The 14976-nt window shown below is 54.5% G+C and overlaps 1 protein-coding gene across 1 annotated transcript in view; it reads right to left on the reverse strand.

Moving 5' to 3' along the window:
* The window catches only part of slc2a11b (solute carrier family 2 member 11b), a 55407-nt gene extending 41515 nt beyond the window's left edge, over positions 1 to 13892 (reverse strand). Inside the window, exon 1 of the mRNA XM_080208712.1 lies at positions 13409 to 13892. Within this exon, the coding sequence (XP_080064838.1) occupies positions 13409 to 13456 (48 nt within the window). The 5' untranslated portion in view covers positions 13457 to 13892. The remainder of the gene's footprint in view (positions 1 to 13408) is intronic.
* Positions 13893 to 14976: the final 1084 nt, after the last annotated feature.

Raw genomic sequence — 14976 nt, forward strand, 5'->3', positions numbered from 1 at the left:
ACGTGCTGTGCCATCCACACCTTCTGACGTCCGAAAACACCTTGGGCCAGATAACAGATTAAAAGGGACCCATGCTGCTCCTCCACATTTACCTGGCCTCTCCCACGTACAGGTGAGCAATTGGTCTCTCCCTCTCATCCTTGGCAAAGAGCACCTGGCAAATACATGGCAGATGCAGTATTCCATGGATAAGCGTGAAGTAATCAACTTCAGAAGGAGAAATGGAATAGCAGAGTATTATTTCAGTGGTGACAGATTGGGAAATACTCACCTGAGCGCCCAAGTACACCAGTAATTGAAAGCAAGTATTCAGCTACAGCAAACAGTTAAGAAGACAGATGGTATGTTGATCTTTATTACAAGAGGACATGAGTACAGAATGTCTAAATGCAGCTGAACATGTCCTTGGCAAGATCACAAATGAAGTATTGTGTGCAATTTGGACTCCTTATCTAAGAAAGGATGTACTTGCCAAAGAGGGAGTGCAGTGAAAGTTCAGCAGACTGATTCCTTGAATGGCAGGAATGTCATATGAGGAGTGATTGGGCCGACTGGGCCTGTATCCAGTGGAATTTAGGAAAAACGAGAGGGGATCTCTTTGAAATGCATAAACTTTTGACAGTGCTGGGTACACTGAGTGTTTGAACAAGGGGCCAGAGTCTCAGGGAGTGTGTGCTGCTGTGGGTGTTATGGGAAGTGTGTGTGGCTGGGATCTGTGTTGTTGGAGCTCTGTGGGGGGCGGTGGGGAATGTGTGTTGCTAGAGACCGATGGAGGTTTGTGGGAAGTGTGTGATACCGGGCGGGGGGGTGGGGGGGGGTCAATGGGGGGGTGGTATGGGGACTGTGTGTTGCTGTGGGTGTGTGAGAGTGGTATGGGGAATGTGCATTGCTGGGATTCTGTGGAGGAGGGTATAGGAATGTGTGTTACTGGGGGTCTGTAGGGGGGGGGAGTGTGTGTTACTGGGGGTCTGTAGGGAGGGGGAGTGGGTGTTACTGGGGGTCTGTAGGGGGGGGGGGGAATGTGTGTTACTGGGGGTCTGTAGGGGAGGGGAATGTGTGTTACTGGGGGTCTGTAGGGGGGGGAATGTGTGTTACTGGGGGTCTGTAGGGGGGGGGAGTGGGTGTTACTGGGGGTCTGTGGGGGGGGAGTGGGTGTTACTGGGGGTCTGTAGGGGGGGGAGTGGGTGTTACTGGGGGTCTGTAGGGGGGGGAATGTGTGTTACTGGGGGTCTGTAGGGGGGGGGAATGTGTGTTACTGGGGGTCTGTAGGGGGGGGAATGTGTGTTACTGGGGGTCTGTAGGGGGGGGGAATGTGTGTTACTGGGGGTCTGTAGGGGGGGGGAGTGGGTGTTACTGGGGGTCTGTAGGGGGGGGAATGGGTGTTACTGGGGGTCTGTAGGGGGGGGAATGGGTGTTACTGGGGGTCTGTAGGGGGGGGAATGTGTGTTACTGGGGGTCTGTAGGGGGGGGGAGTGTGTGTTACTGGGGGTCTGTAGGGGGGGGGAGTGTGTGTTACTGGGGGTCTGTAGGGGGGGGAATGTGTGTTACTGGGGGTCTGTGGGGGGGGAATGTGTGTTACTGGGGGTCTGTAGGGGGGGGAATGGGTGTTACTGGGGGTCTGTAGGGGGGGGGAATGTGTGTTACTGGGGGTCTGTAGGGGGGGGGAGTGTGTGTTACTGGGGGTCTGTGGGGGGGGGAATGTGTGTTACTGGGGGTCTGTAGGGGGGGGAGTGGGTGTTACTGGGGGTCTGTAGGGGGGGGAATGTGTGTTACTGGGGGTCTGTAGGGGGGGGGAGTGGGTGTTACTGGGGGTCTGTAGGGGGGGGAGTGGGTGTTACTGGGGGTCTGTAGGGGGGGGAATGTGTGTTACTGGGGGTCTGTAGGGGGGGGAATGGGTGTTACTGGGGGTCTGTAGGGGGGGGAGTGGGTGTTACTGGGGGTCTGTAGGGGGGGGAATGTGTGTTACTGGGGGTCTATAGGGGGGGGAATGTGTGTTACTGGGGGTCTGTGGGGGGGGGAATGTGTGTTACTGGGGGTCTGTAGGGGGGGGGAATGGGTGTTACTGGGGGTCTGTAGGGGGGGGAGTGGGTGTTACTGGGGGTCTGTAGGGGGGGGAATGGGTGTTACTGGGGGTCTGTAGGGGGGGGAGTGTGTGTTACTGGGGGTCTGTAGGGGGGGGAGTGTGTGTTACTGGGGGTCTGTAGGGGAGGGAGTGGGTGTTACTGGGGGTCTGTAGGGGGGGGGAGTGGGTGTTACTGGGGGTCTGTAGGGGGGGGAGTGGGTGTTACTGGGGGTCTGTGGGGGGGGAATGGGTGTTACTGGGGGTCTGTAGGGGGGGGAATGTGTGTTACTGGGGGTCTGTAGGGGGGGGGGAATGTGTGTTACTGGGGGTCTGTAGGGGGGGAGTGTGTGTTACTGGGGGTCTGTAGCGGGGGGGAATGTGTGTTACTGGGGGTCTGTAGGGGGGGAGTGTGTGTTACTGGGGGTCTGTAGCGGGGGGGAATGTGTGTTACTGGGGGTCTGTAGGGGGGGAGTGTGTGTTACTGGGGGTCTGTAGCGGGGGGGAATGTGTGTTACTGGGGGTCTGTAGGGGGGGAGTGTGTGTTACTGGGGGTCTGTAGGGGGGGGAATGTGTGTTACTGGGGGTCTGTAGGGGGGGGAGTGTGTGTTACTGGGGGTCTGTGGGGGGGGAATGTGTGTTACTGGGGGTCTGTGGGGGGGGAATGTGTGTTACTGGGGGTCTGTAGGGGGGGGAGTGGGTGTTACTGGGGGTCTGTAGGGGGGGGAATGGGTGTTACTGGGGGTCTGTAGGGGGGGGAATGTGTGTTACTGGGGGTCTGTAGGGGGGGAGTGGGTGTTACTGGGGGTCTGTAGGGGGGGGAATGTGTGTTACTGGGGGTCTGTAGGGGGGGGGAATGTGTGTTACTGGGGGTCTGTGGGGGGGGATATGGGGAGTGTGTGTTGTTGTGGGTGTGTGAGAGGGGATGGGGAGTGGGTGTTGCTGGCACTCTGTGGAGGACAGTACGGGGAATTTGTGTTACTGGGGATGTGTGGGGGAGAAAGGGGAGTGTGTGTTACTGGGGGTTTGTAGGGTGGGGGAGTATGTGTTGCTGCAGGTCTGTGGGGGTAGGGGAGTGTGCGTTGCTGGGCATGGATTGCGGGTACGGGGAGTGTGTGTTACTGGGGGTGTGAGGGGTATGGGGAGTGTGTGTTACTGGGGGTCAGTTGGGGGGGTCTGGGGAGTGTGTGGCTGGGAGGCTCTGTGTGGGGGGGGAATGGGGAATTTGTGTTGCTGTGGGTCTGTGTGGGGTATGGGGAGTGTGTGTTGCTGGGAGTCTGTGTGGGGTATGGGGAGTGTGTGTTGCTGTGGGTCTGTGTGGGGTATGGGGAGTGTGTGTTGCTGGGAGTCTGTGTGGGGTATGGGGAGTGTGTGTTGCTGTGGGTCTGTGTGGGGTATGGGGAGTGTGTGTTGCTGTGGGTCTGTGTGGGGTATGGGGAGTGTGTGTTGCTGTGGGTCTGTGTGGGGTATGGGGAGTGTGTGTTGCTGTGGGTCTGTAAGGGGTATGGGGAGTGTGTGTTGCTGTGGGTCTGTGTGGGGTATGGGGAGTGTGTGTTGCTGTGGGTCTGTGTGGGGTATGGGGAGTGTGTGTTGCTGTGGGTCTGTGTGGGGTATGGGGAGTGTGTGTTGCTGTGGGTCTGTAAGGGGTATGGGGAGTGTGTGTTGCTGTGGGTCTGTGTGGGGTATGGGGAGTGTGTGTTGCTGTGGGTCTGTGTGGGGTATGGGGAGTGTGTGTTGCTGTGGGTCTCTGTGGGGTATGGGGAGTGTGTGTTGCTGTGGGTCTGTGTGGGGTATGGGGAGTGTGTGTTGCTGTGGGTCTGTAAGGGGTATGGGGAGTGTGTGTTGCTGTGGGTCTGTGTGGGGTATGGGGAGTGTGTGTTGCTGTGGGTCTGTGTGGGGTATGGGGAGTGTGTGTTGCTGTGGGTCTGTGTGGGGTATGGGGAGTGTGTGTTGCTGTGGGTCTGTAAGGGGTATGGGGAGTGTGTGTTGCTGTGGGTCTGTAAGGGGTATGGGGAGTGTGTGTTGCTGTGGGTCTGTAAGGGGTATGGGGAGTGTGTGTTGCTGTGGGTCTGTGTGGGGTATGGGGAGTGTGTGTTGCTGTGGGTCTGTGTGGGGTATGGGGAGTGTGTGTTGCTGTGGGTCTGTGTGGGGTATGGGGAGTGTGTGTTGCTGTGGGTCTGTAAGGGGTATGGGGAGTGTGTGTTGCTGTGGGTCTGTGTGGGGTATGGGGAGTGTGTGTTGCTGTGGGTCTGTGTGGGGTATGGGGAGTGTGTGTTGCTGTGGGTCTGTAAGGGGTATGGGGAGTGTGTGTTGCTGTGGGTCTGTGTGGGGTATGGGGAGTGTGTGTTGCTGTGGGTCTGTGTGGGGTATGGGGAGTGTGTGTTGCTGTGGGTCTGTGTGGGGTATGGGGAGTGTGTGTTGCTGTGGGTCTGTGTGGGGTATGGGGAGTGTGTGTTGCTGTGGGTCTGTGTGGGGTATGGGGAGTGTGTGTTGCTGTGGGTCTGTGTGGGGTATGGGGAGTGTGTGTTGCTGTGGGTCTGTAAGGGGTATGGGGAGTGTGTGTTGCTGTGGGTCTGTGTGGGGTATGGGGAGTGTGTGTTGCTGTGGGTCTGTGTGGGGTATGGGGAGTGTGTGTTGCTGTGGGTCTGTGTGGGGTATGGGGAGTGTGTGTTGCTGTGGGTCTGTAAGGGGTATGGGGAGTGTGTGTTGCTGTGGGTCTGTGTGGGGTATGGGGAGTGTGTGTTGCTGTGGGTCTGTGTGGGGTATGGGGAGTGTGTGTTGCTGTGGGTCTGTGTGGGGTATGGGGAGTGTGTGTTGCTGTGGGTCTGTGTGGGGTATGGGGAGTGTGTGTTGCTGTGGGTCTGTGTGGGGTATGGGGAGTGTGTGTTGCTGTGGGTCTGTGTGGGGTATGGGGAGTGTGTGTTGCTGTGGGTCTGTGTGGGGTATGGGGAGTGTGTGTTGCTGTGGGTCTGTGTGGGGTATGGGGAGTGTGTGTTGCTGTGGGTCTGTGTGGGGTATGGGGAGTGTGTGTTGCTGTGGGTCTGTAAGGGGTATGGAAGATGTATGTTGCTGGAGGTCTGGTGAGGGGTATGAGGAGTATGTGATGCTGAGGGGAACCGGTGGATGTGGTGTTTTTAGATTTCCAAAAGGCATTTGATAAGGTGCCTCATAAAAGGTTGCGCCAGAAGGTTAGGGTGCATGGATTTGGGGGTAAGGCGTTAGCGTGGATAGAGGATTGGTTGTCAAATAGGAGGCAGAGAGTGGGGGTCAACGGGTGCTATTCGGATTGGCGGTTGGTGACGAGTGGAGTGCCCCAGGGGTCGGTGCTGGGGCCTCAGCTTTTTACCATTTATATAGATGATCTGGAGGAGGGGGCTGAGTGTAGGGTGACAAAATTTGCTGATGACACCAAGATGAGTGGAAAAACAAATTGTGCGGAGGGTGTGGAAAGTCTGCAGAGAGATCCGGATACGCTGAGCGAGTGGGCGATGACCCGACAGATGGAGTATAATGTTGGCAGGTGTGAGGTTATCCACTTTGGCAGGAATAATAGTAGGAGGAATTATTATTTAAAGAGCGAAAAACTGCAGCATGCTGCAGTGCAGAGGGACCTGGGGGTCCTTGTGCATGAGTCGCAAAAACCCAGTCTGCAGGTGCAGCAGGTGATCAGGAAGGCGAATGGGATGCTGGCCTTCATAGCGAGGGGAATAGAATATAAAAGTAGGGAGGTCTTGCTGCAGCTGTATAGGGCATTGGTGAGGCCGCAGCTGGAGTACTGTGTGCAGTTTTGGGCGCCGCACTTGCGCAAGGATATTTTGGCCTTGGAGGGAGTGCAGAGGAGGTTCACTAGGCTGATACCGGAGTTGAGGGGGTTAGACTATGAAGAGAGGCTGAATAGACTGGGTCTGTACTCGTTGGAGTTTAGAAGGATGAGGGGGGATCTTATTGAGACGTATAAGATAATGAAGGGGATGGATAGGGTAGAGGTAGAGAGATTCTTCCTGCTTAGAAAGGATAGCAGAACTAGAGGGCACAGCCTCAAGATAAGTAGGGGGGGGGGCCGCAGTTTAGAACGGAGTTGAGGAGAAATTTCTTCACTCAAAGGGTGGTGAATCTCTGGAATTCTCTGCCCGTTGAAGTGGTGGAGGCTGCCTCGCTAAATATTTTTAAGACACGGGTAGATAGGTTTTTGATAAGCGAGGGGATTAAGGGTTATGGGGAGAGGGCGGGAAAGTGGAACTGATCCACTTCAGATCAGCCATGATCTTATTGAATGGCGGGGCAGGCTCGAGGGGCTAGATGGCCTACTCCTGCTCCTGTTTCTTATGTTCTTATGGTCCATGGGAGGGAAAGTGTACGGGAAGTGTATGTTGCTGGGTCCTGTGAAGGGGGTGTGGGGAGTGTGTGTTGCTGGGGGTCTGTGGGGGGGAGTATGGGGAGTTTGTGTTGTTGGGGGTCTGTGGGGGGTATGGGGAGTGTGTGTTGTTGGGACTCCATTGGGGGGGTATGGGGAGTGGGTTTTGCTGGAGGTGTGTGGGGGGGTATGGGGAGTGTGTTGCTGGGGGTCTGTGGGGGTTTATGGGGAGCGTGTGTTGCTGGTTGGTGTGTGGCGGGGGGGCTATGGGGAGTGTGTGTTCCTGGGAGTCTGTGGGGGGGTATGGGGAGTGTGTTGCTGGGGGTCCAAGGGGGTATGGGGAGTGTGTTGCTGGGGGTCCAAGGGGGTATGGGGAGTGTGTTGCTGGGGGTCCAAGGGGGTATGGGGAGTGTGTGTTGCTGGGGGTCCAAGGGGGAGTATGGGGAATGTGTTTGCTGGGGGACTGTGTGTGAGGGGATATGGGGATTGTGTTTTGCTGGGTGTTGTATTTTGTTGGGGGACTGTGTGGTGTGGGCATGGGGAGTGTGTGTTGCCGAGGGTCTGTGAGGGGCTTATGGGGAGTGTGCGTTACTGGGGAACTATGTGTGAGGGGATATGGGGAGTGTGTGTTGCTGGGGCACTGTGTGGTGTGGGTATGGGGAGTGTGTGCTGCTGGGGGACTGTGCGGAGGGGGGTATGGGGAGTGTGTGCTGCTGGGGGACTGTGCGGAGGGGGGTATGGGGAGTGTGTATTTCTGCGGGACTGTGTGAGGTGGGTTATAGAAATCATACAAACCCTGTACTACAGAAAGAGGCCATTCGGCCCATCAAGTCTGCATCGACCACAATCCCATCCAGGCCCTACCCCCTTATCCCTTCATATTTTACCCACTAATCCCTCTAACCTACTCATCTCAGGACACTAAGGAACAATTTTAGTATGACCATTCAACCTAACCCACACATGTGTGTGTGGGGAGTGGGAGGGTATGGGAACTGTGTGTTGCTGGGGGACTGTGCATGTGTGTGTGGTGGGGGGGGGGTGTGGGTTATGGGAGTGTGTGTTGCTGGGAGGTGTAAGAGGAGTGTGTGGTGCTGGAGGTGTATGAGGGGGTAAGAACATAAGAACATAAGAAATAGGAGCAGGAGTAGGCCATCTAGCCCTTCGAGCCTGCCCCGCCATTCAATAAGATCATGGCTGATCTGTTGTGGCTCAGTTCCACTTTCCCGCCCTCTCCCCATAACCCTTAATCCCCTCTCTTATCAAGAACCCATCAACCCGCTTCTTAAAAATATTTAGCGAAGTAGCCTCCACCACTTCAATGGGCAGAGAATTCCAGAGATTCACCACCCTTTGAGTGAAGAAGTTCCTCCTCAACTCCGTTCTAAACCGCCCCCCCCCTTTATCTTGAGGCTGTGCCCCCTAGTCCTACTGTCTTTTTTGAGCGGGAAGAGTCTCTCCACCTCTATCCTATCCATCCCATTCATCATCTTATACGTCTCAATGCGATCTCCCCTCATTCTTCTAAACTCTAACGAGTACAAGCCTAGTTTATTCAGCCTCTCCTCATAGCTCAATCCCCTCAACTCCGGTATCAGCCTAGTAAACCTCCTCTGCACTCCCTCCAGGGCCAAAATATCCTTGCACAAGTGCGGCGCCCAAAACTGCACACAGTACTCCAGCTGCGGCCTCACCAATGCCCTATACAGCTGCAGCAAGACCTCCCTACTTTTATATTCAATCCCCCTCACTATGAAGGCCAGCATCCCATTCGCCTTCCTGACCACCTGCTGCACCTGCAAGCTGGGTTTTTGCGACTCATGCACAAGGACCCCGAGGTCCCTCTGCACCGTCGCCTGCTGCAGTTTTTCGCCACGTAAGTAATAGTCCTTCCTACCATTCTTCCTACCAAAGTGGACCACCTCACACTTGCCAACATTAAATTCCATTTGCCATTTCCTGGCCCATTCGCCCAGCCTATCTAGATCCTTCTGCAGACTCTCCACACCCTCCGCACAATTTGCCTTTCCCCCAATCTTGGTGTCATCAGCAAATTTCGACACCCTGCACTCGGTTCCCTCCTCCAGATCATCTATATAAATGGTAAATAGCTGAGGCCCCAGCACCGACCCCTGGGGCACCCCACTAGTCACCAACCGCCAATCCGAATAGCACCCATTGACCCCCACTCTCTGCCTCCTATTTGACAACCAATCCTCTATCCACGCTAACACCCTACCCCCAACTCCATGTCCCTCGACCTTCTGCAATAACCTCTTGTGAGGTACCTTGTCAAACGCCTTCTGAAAATCCAGAAAGACCACATCCACCGGCTCTCCTCTATCCACTGCCCTAGACACATCCTCATAGAACTCCAGTAAATTTGTCAGACACGACTTCCCTTTAATGAAACCGTGTTGCGTCCGCCCTATCAAGCAATTCCCTTCAAGATGCCTCGCAATTTCCTCCTTAATGACGGATTCTAACATTTTACCTACCACAGACGTTAAACTAACCGGCCTATAATTCCCCGCCTTTTGCCTGGCACCCTTCTTAAACAACCAAGAAGACCAGAAGACCAAGAGCAGATTTGATAAGTGTTCAAGATCATGAAGGATCTGGACAGATACAGGGGAAAAAAAACTATTCTCACTGATGAAAATATTGTGAGGAAAGGGCATAGATTTCAAGTAACTGGCAAAAGATCAACAGCAATTTAAGCAAATGGTGAACTCTTTGATCAATGAGTGGTTAATATTTGGAATACACTATATTTGGGTATGGGGAGTGTGTGTTGCCGGGGGGGGTGGTGGGGGTATGGGGAGTGTGTGTTGCCGGGGGGGTGGTGGGGGTATGGGGAGTGTGTGTTGCTGGGGGTGGGGGGGGGTATGGGGAGTGTGTGTTGCTGGGGGACTGTGTCAAGGGGGTATGGGGAGTGTGTGTTGCCGGGGGTGTATGTGGGGGTATGGGGAGGGTGTGTTGCCGGGGGTGTATGTGGGGTATGGGGAGTGTGTGTTGCCGGGGGTGTATGTGGGGGTATGGGGAGTGTGTGTTGCCGGGGGTGTATGTGGGGGTATGGGGAGTGTGTGTTGCCGGGGGTGTATGTGGGGGTATGGGGAGTGTGTGTTACCGGGGGTGTATGTGGAGTATGGGGAGTGTGTGTTACCGGGGGTGTATGTGGGGGTATGGGGAGTGTGTGTTGCCGGGGGTGTATGTGGGGGTATGGGGAGTGTGTGTTACCGGGGGTGTATGTGGGGGTATGGGGAGTGTGTGTTGCCGGGGGTGTATGTGGGGGTATGGGGAGTGTGTGTTGCCGGGGCTGTATGTGGGGGTATGGGGAGTGTGTGTTGCCGGGGGTGTATGTGGGGGTATGGGGAGTGTGTGTTGCCGGGGGTGTATGTAGGGGTATGGGGAGTGTGTGTTGCCGGGGGTGTATGTGGGGGTATGGGGAGTGTGTGTTGCCGGGGGTGTATGTGGGGGTATGGGGAGTGTGTGTTGCCGGGGGTGTATGTGGGGGTATGGGGAGTGTGTGTTACCGGGGGTGTATGTGGGGGTATGGGGAGTGTGTGTTGCCGGGGGTGTATGTGGGGGTATGGGGAGTGTGTGTTGCCGGGGGTGTATGTGGGGGTATGGGGAGTGTGTGTTGCCGGGGGTGTATGTAGGGGTATGGGGAGTGTGTGTTGCCGGGGGTGTATGTAGGGGTATGGGGAGTGTGTGTTGCCGGGGGTGTATGTAGGGGTATGGGGAGTGTGTGTTGCCGGGGGGGTGGTGGGGGTATGGGGAGTGTGTGTTGCCGGGGGGGTGGTGGGGGTATGGGGAGTGTGTGTTGCCGGGGGGGTGGTGGGGGTATGGGGAGTGTGTGTTGCCGGGGGTGTATGTGGGGGTATGGGGAGTGTGTGTTGCCGGGGGTGTATGTGGGGGTATGGGGAGTGTGTGTTGCCGGGGGTGTATGTGGGGGTATGGGGAGTGTGTGTTGCCGGGGGTGTATGTAGGGGTATGGGGAGTGTGTGTTTCCGGGGGTGTATGTGGGGGTATGGGGAGTGTGTGTTGCCGGGGGTGTATGTGGGGGTATGGGGAGTGTGTGTTGCCGGGGGTGTATGTGGGGGTATGGGGAGTGTGTGTTGCCGGGGGTGTATGTGGGGGTATGGGGAGTGTGTGTTGCCGGGGGTGTATGTAGGGGTATGGGGAGTGTGTGTTGCCGGGGGTGTATGTGGGGGTATGGGGAGTGTGTGTTGCCGGGGGTGTATGTGGGGTATGGGGAGTGTGTGTTGCCGGGGGTGTATGTAGGGGTATGGGGAGTGTGTGTTGCCGGGGGTGTATGTGGGGGTATGGGGAGTTTGTGTTGCCGGGGGTGTATGTGGGGGTATGGGGAGTGTGTGTTACCGGGGGTGTATGTGGGGGTATGGGGAGTGTGTGTTGCCGGGGGTGTATGTGGGGGTATGGGGAGTGTGTGTTGCCGGGGGTGTATGTGGGGGTATGGGGAGTGTGTGTTGCCGGGGGTGTATGTGGGGGTATGGGGAGTGTGTGTTGCCGGGGGTGTATGTAGGGGTATGGGGAGTGTGTGTTGCCGGGGGTGTATGTGGGGGTATGGGGAGTGTGTGTTGCCGGGGGTGTATGTGGGGTATGGGGAGTGTGTGTTGCCGGGGGTGTATGTGGGGGTATGGGGAGTGTGTGTTGCCGGGGGTGTATGTGGGGTATGGGGAGTGTGTGTTGCCGGGGGTGTATGTAGGGGTATGGGGAGTGTGTGTTGCCGGGGGTGTATGTGGGGGTATGGGGAGTGTGTGTTACCGGGGGTGTATGTGGGGGTATGGGGAGTGTGTGTTGCCGGGGGTGTATGTGGGGGTATGGGGAGTGTGTGTTGCCGGGGGTGTATGTGGGGGTATGGGGAGTGTGTGTTGCCGGGGGTGTATGTGGGGGTATGGGGAGTGTGTGTTGCCGGGGGTGTATGTGGGGGTATGGGGAGTGTGTGTTGCCGGGGGTGTATGTGGGGGTATGGGGAGTGTGTGTTGCCGGGGGTGTATGTGGGGGTATGGGGAGTGTGTGTTGCCAGGGGTGTATGTGGGGTATGGGGAGTGTGTGTTGCCGGGGGTGTATGTGGGGGTATGGGGAGTGTGTGTTGCCGGGGGTGTATGTGGGGTATGGGGAGTGTGTGTTGCCGGGGGTGTATGTGGGGATATGGGGAGTGTGTGTTGCCGGGGGTGTATGTGGGGGTATGGGGAGTGTGTGTTGCCGGGGGTGTATGTAGGGGTATGGGGAGTGTGTGTTGCCGGGGGTGTATGTGGGGGTATGGGGAGTGTGTGTTGCCGGGGGTGTATGTGGGAGTATGGGGAGTGTGTGTTGCCGGGGGTGTATGTGGGGGTATGGGGAGTGTGTGTTGCCGGGGGTGTATGTGGGGGTATGGGGAGTGTGTGTTGCCGGGGGTGTATGTGGGGGTATGGGGAGTGTGTGTTGCCGGGGGTCTGTGGTTTGGGGGGGGTGAGTTCAATAGGGCTCCTCAAATTCTGTTCAGGTGCATGGACCAGTCTAGTGGGACCCTCCAATATAGCCCCCTGATATCGCCCCACTTTGTGGTGCTGTGCTGCACCCTACACAATCCGGTGCATCAGCAAGGGGACATTTTGGAGGTGGAGGAGGATGTAGAGGCTGACCAGCCGGGCACTACTCGGGAGGAGGCTGGCTGGCAGGAGGAGGAGGAAGAGGAAGATGGTGTTGGAGGGCTGGTGACAGTAAGGATCAGGCATGCAAGGGTGGCAAGGGAGGCCCTGATCATCATGTGCTCCTCCTCCTCAGCTCCATAATATATAATGTGAACAGTTTGGGTCCCTAGCACAGATCCCTATGGTACCCCAGTAGTCACTGCTTATCCATTGGAAAAAGACCCATTTAGTTCAACTCTTTGCTTCCTTTGTTGACCAGCTTTCTCCCATCTCAAGACACCATGTTACACAGCACATTCAGCAACGTCTATTATGATTGATCCCAGTGGGACTGGGTACCTTTTGGCTCTACATTCCCACACTCCGGCTATGTGAATAAGATCAAATCATCACTGGTACTGGAACGTCCCCTTTTCAAGGGCAATTAGGGATGGGCAAATAAACACTGACTTTTCCAGGGATTCTCACTTGCCATGAATTAATAAAGCATGATCCTCTTCCCGTAAAGTCCAGCTTGCTCCATAATTAAAATAACGCGCAATGATACTCACTCCACTGTTTCCGGCTGTTTTACCTTTCTAGATTTCCCTGGAGTGAGGTGTCTCTCTCTTCCCAGGACTCTCATGGGGTTAGATTTTGCTCAACCTCACCATATACCTTTGTCTATCCCAGCCTCTCCCTAGCATCCTAGCCATCTACATCCTAAAGTCAGGCATCTTGTTCAATCCATTTTTTTTAAAGTCAAGCATTGCAGATGTTGTAAATCCGAAGAATGATGGGAAGATCCAGCAACTTCTGCGGTGGAAAAGGCAAGTCCAACTTTCACGTGTGGGTCTCAACCCTTTCATCATTTCCCACTGTCTGACTCTGCGCTTAACTTCCTCTGGCAGTGAAGAGCCTCTCCTCACTGAACTCTGTGTAGCTGTTAGAAATCTCACAACACCAGGTTAAAGTCCAACAGGTTTAATAGATCGTAAACGCCACAAGCTTTCAGGGTTTGCCCCTTCGTCAGGTGAGAGGGTGCTGCCACTCTGGTTCTAACCTTTGTCAAGAGGACACTCCGCACACAAGAGCATGAGTTTGACTCCATTCCAAATGTTTAACTTTTACAGCTTCGCGATAAACTACCGCTGTGTAAAACGTACAAATTCTGATATATTGCTTACAAAATAACGGTTGTTATTTTTAGGGTAAACAGACACGACCAACACTCTACAATATTCATGAGTCCGGCGCACACTTGCACCTTTGGTAAAAGTGAAAAGTCCCCACGAAAGGAGATGCCCCCCAGATGTAACTGTGAGCAGCTATGTGGAGAGTTCTTACTATCTAACTCACCCTGACGATGTCCTCCTCACTCCTCTTCAGCAGAGGTTGCCGTTCCATTGCTTCAATCTCTGAGAGCTGTTTCCTCGCCTGCTCAATTCATCAACACGCCAGAAGTCGGGCGCTGTGCCTTCGCCTCGCTAAAACCTTCTGCGCATTCTTTACTTTTATTTCAACAAATTTGAACAGTAATTTTTTTTTGGCTCGCCCATAATCGCGCCATTCATCGCCCTAGCGATTGCGCTGCGAGTGGTAAGAGCCCAGCACGATCTGACAGTTATTCGAGTTAGAAATTGACCCCAGCCCATCAAATATAGCACATGTCTCTCCACTTAGAAATATCAGTCAGAACAAAAGAGCTTTGATCAACTTGTTGCAAATACATTCAACTCCGCACGTTCGCCACTCTCTTTCCTCAATTTATTTTTGCCAATAAATGCTGGAGACCCAGTACCTTTCTCCAATGAAGATGCTGTTCACCTTCACACAATTTCTCTGCTGTCGCCATTGTCTGGGGATCCAGAAGTTTGATTACATGTTATATATCATACTCTTCACTCCAGCAATGCAAACACTCCCCCTGGTCACGATTGGGCCTCAGACTGAACAAGCACTTGTCACACAAACCAAGCAGCAACCAATGTGAACAGTCCCAGTGAGAGATGGCCCAACCTGGTGAGCAGTTAAGAAGCCACTTTGCCTCCTCACCAGATATTTGACATATTTGCATTGATTTGGTGCCTTCTGTGATCTCAGGTGATGGCATCCCTTGGCAGTGACTGGTGTAATGTAGGAAAGGTGGCAGATGATATCTAGCCAGCAAATTCCCCTCAGCAAATCTCTGTGTGAAACAGGCACATTAGCCACACCAATCTTCCAAATAGTGCAGTGGGAGCTATTACCTGGAGCAGACAGGGCTTCAACTGAACCTCTCAACTGAAAGGCAACAGTGTTGAGGTGGCTGCACTCCCTCAGTACCAGTGTTGGCCTATGTCATAGAATCCCTACAGTGGAGAAGAGGCCATTCAGTCCACCATATTACTGCTTGCTTGAGACACACAACAGGGATCTGTCATTGTAATGAGCACCCTTTCCTCTCCTGACCCATGCTTTCCCTGGAAGGAGTGTACCCCTACACACGATGAGAAAGAAACTTCTCAAACTGTCAAGACTTGAAAGCTAAGTCAAAAGACCTGTTCCGGTCAGAGAACTTCTGTAAAATGGTGATGCTGCACTAGTTTCCCAATCGGGGGAGGCGATGGCCAAGTGGTATTATTGCTAAACTATTAATCCAGAAACTCAGCTAATGCTCTGGGGACCTGGGTTCAAATCCCACCACAGCAGATGGTGGAATGTGAATTCAATAAAAAATATCTGGAATTAAGAATCTACTGATGACCATAAAACTATTGTTGAAAAAAACCCATCTAGTTCACTGATGTCCTTTAGGGAAGGAAATCTTTACCTGGTCTGGCCTATATGTTACTCCAGAGCCACAACAATAATGTTGACTCTCAAGTGCTGTCTGTAATGGCTTAGCAAGCCATTCACTTTCAAGGACTATTGATGGGCAATAAATT

The sequence above is a fragment of the Carcharhinus amblyrhynchos genome, chromosome 20 (genome assembly GCF_965287045.1).
Source record: "Carcharhinus amblyrhynchos chromosome 20, sCarAmb.v2.hapA, whole genome shotgun sequence".
NCBI classification, from domain to species: domain Eukaryota; kingdom Metazoa; phylum Chordata; class Chondrichthyes; order Carcharhiniformes; family Carcharhinidae; genus Carcharhinus; species Carcharhinus amblyrhynchos.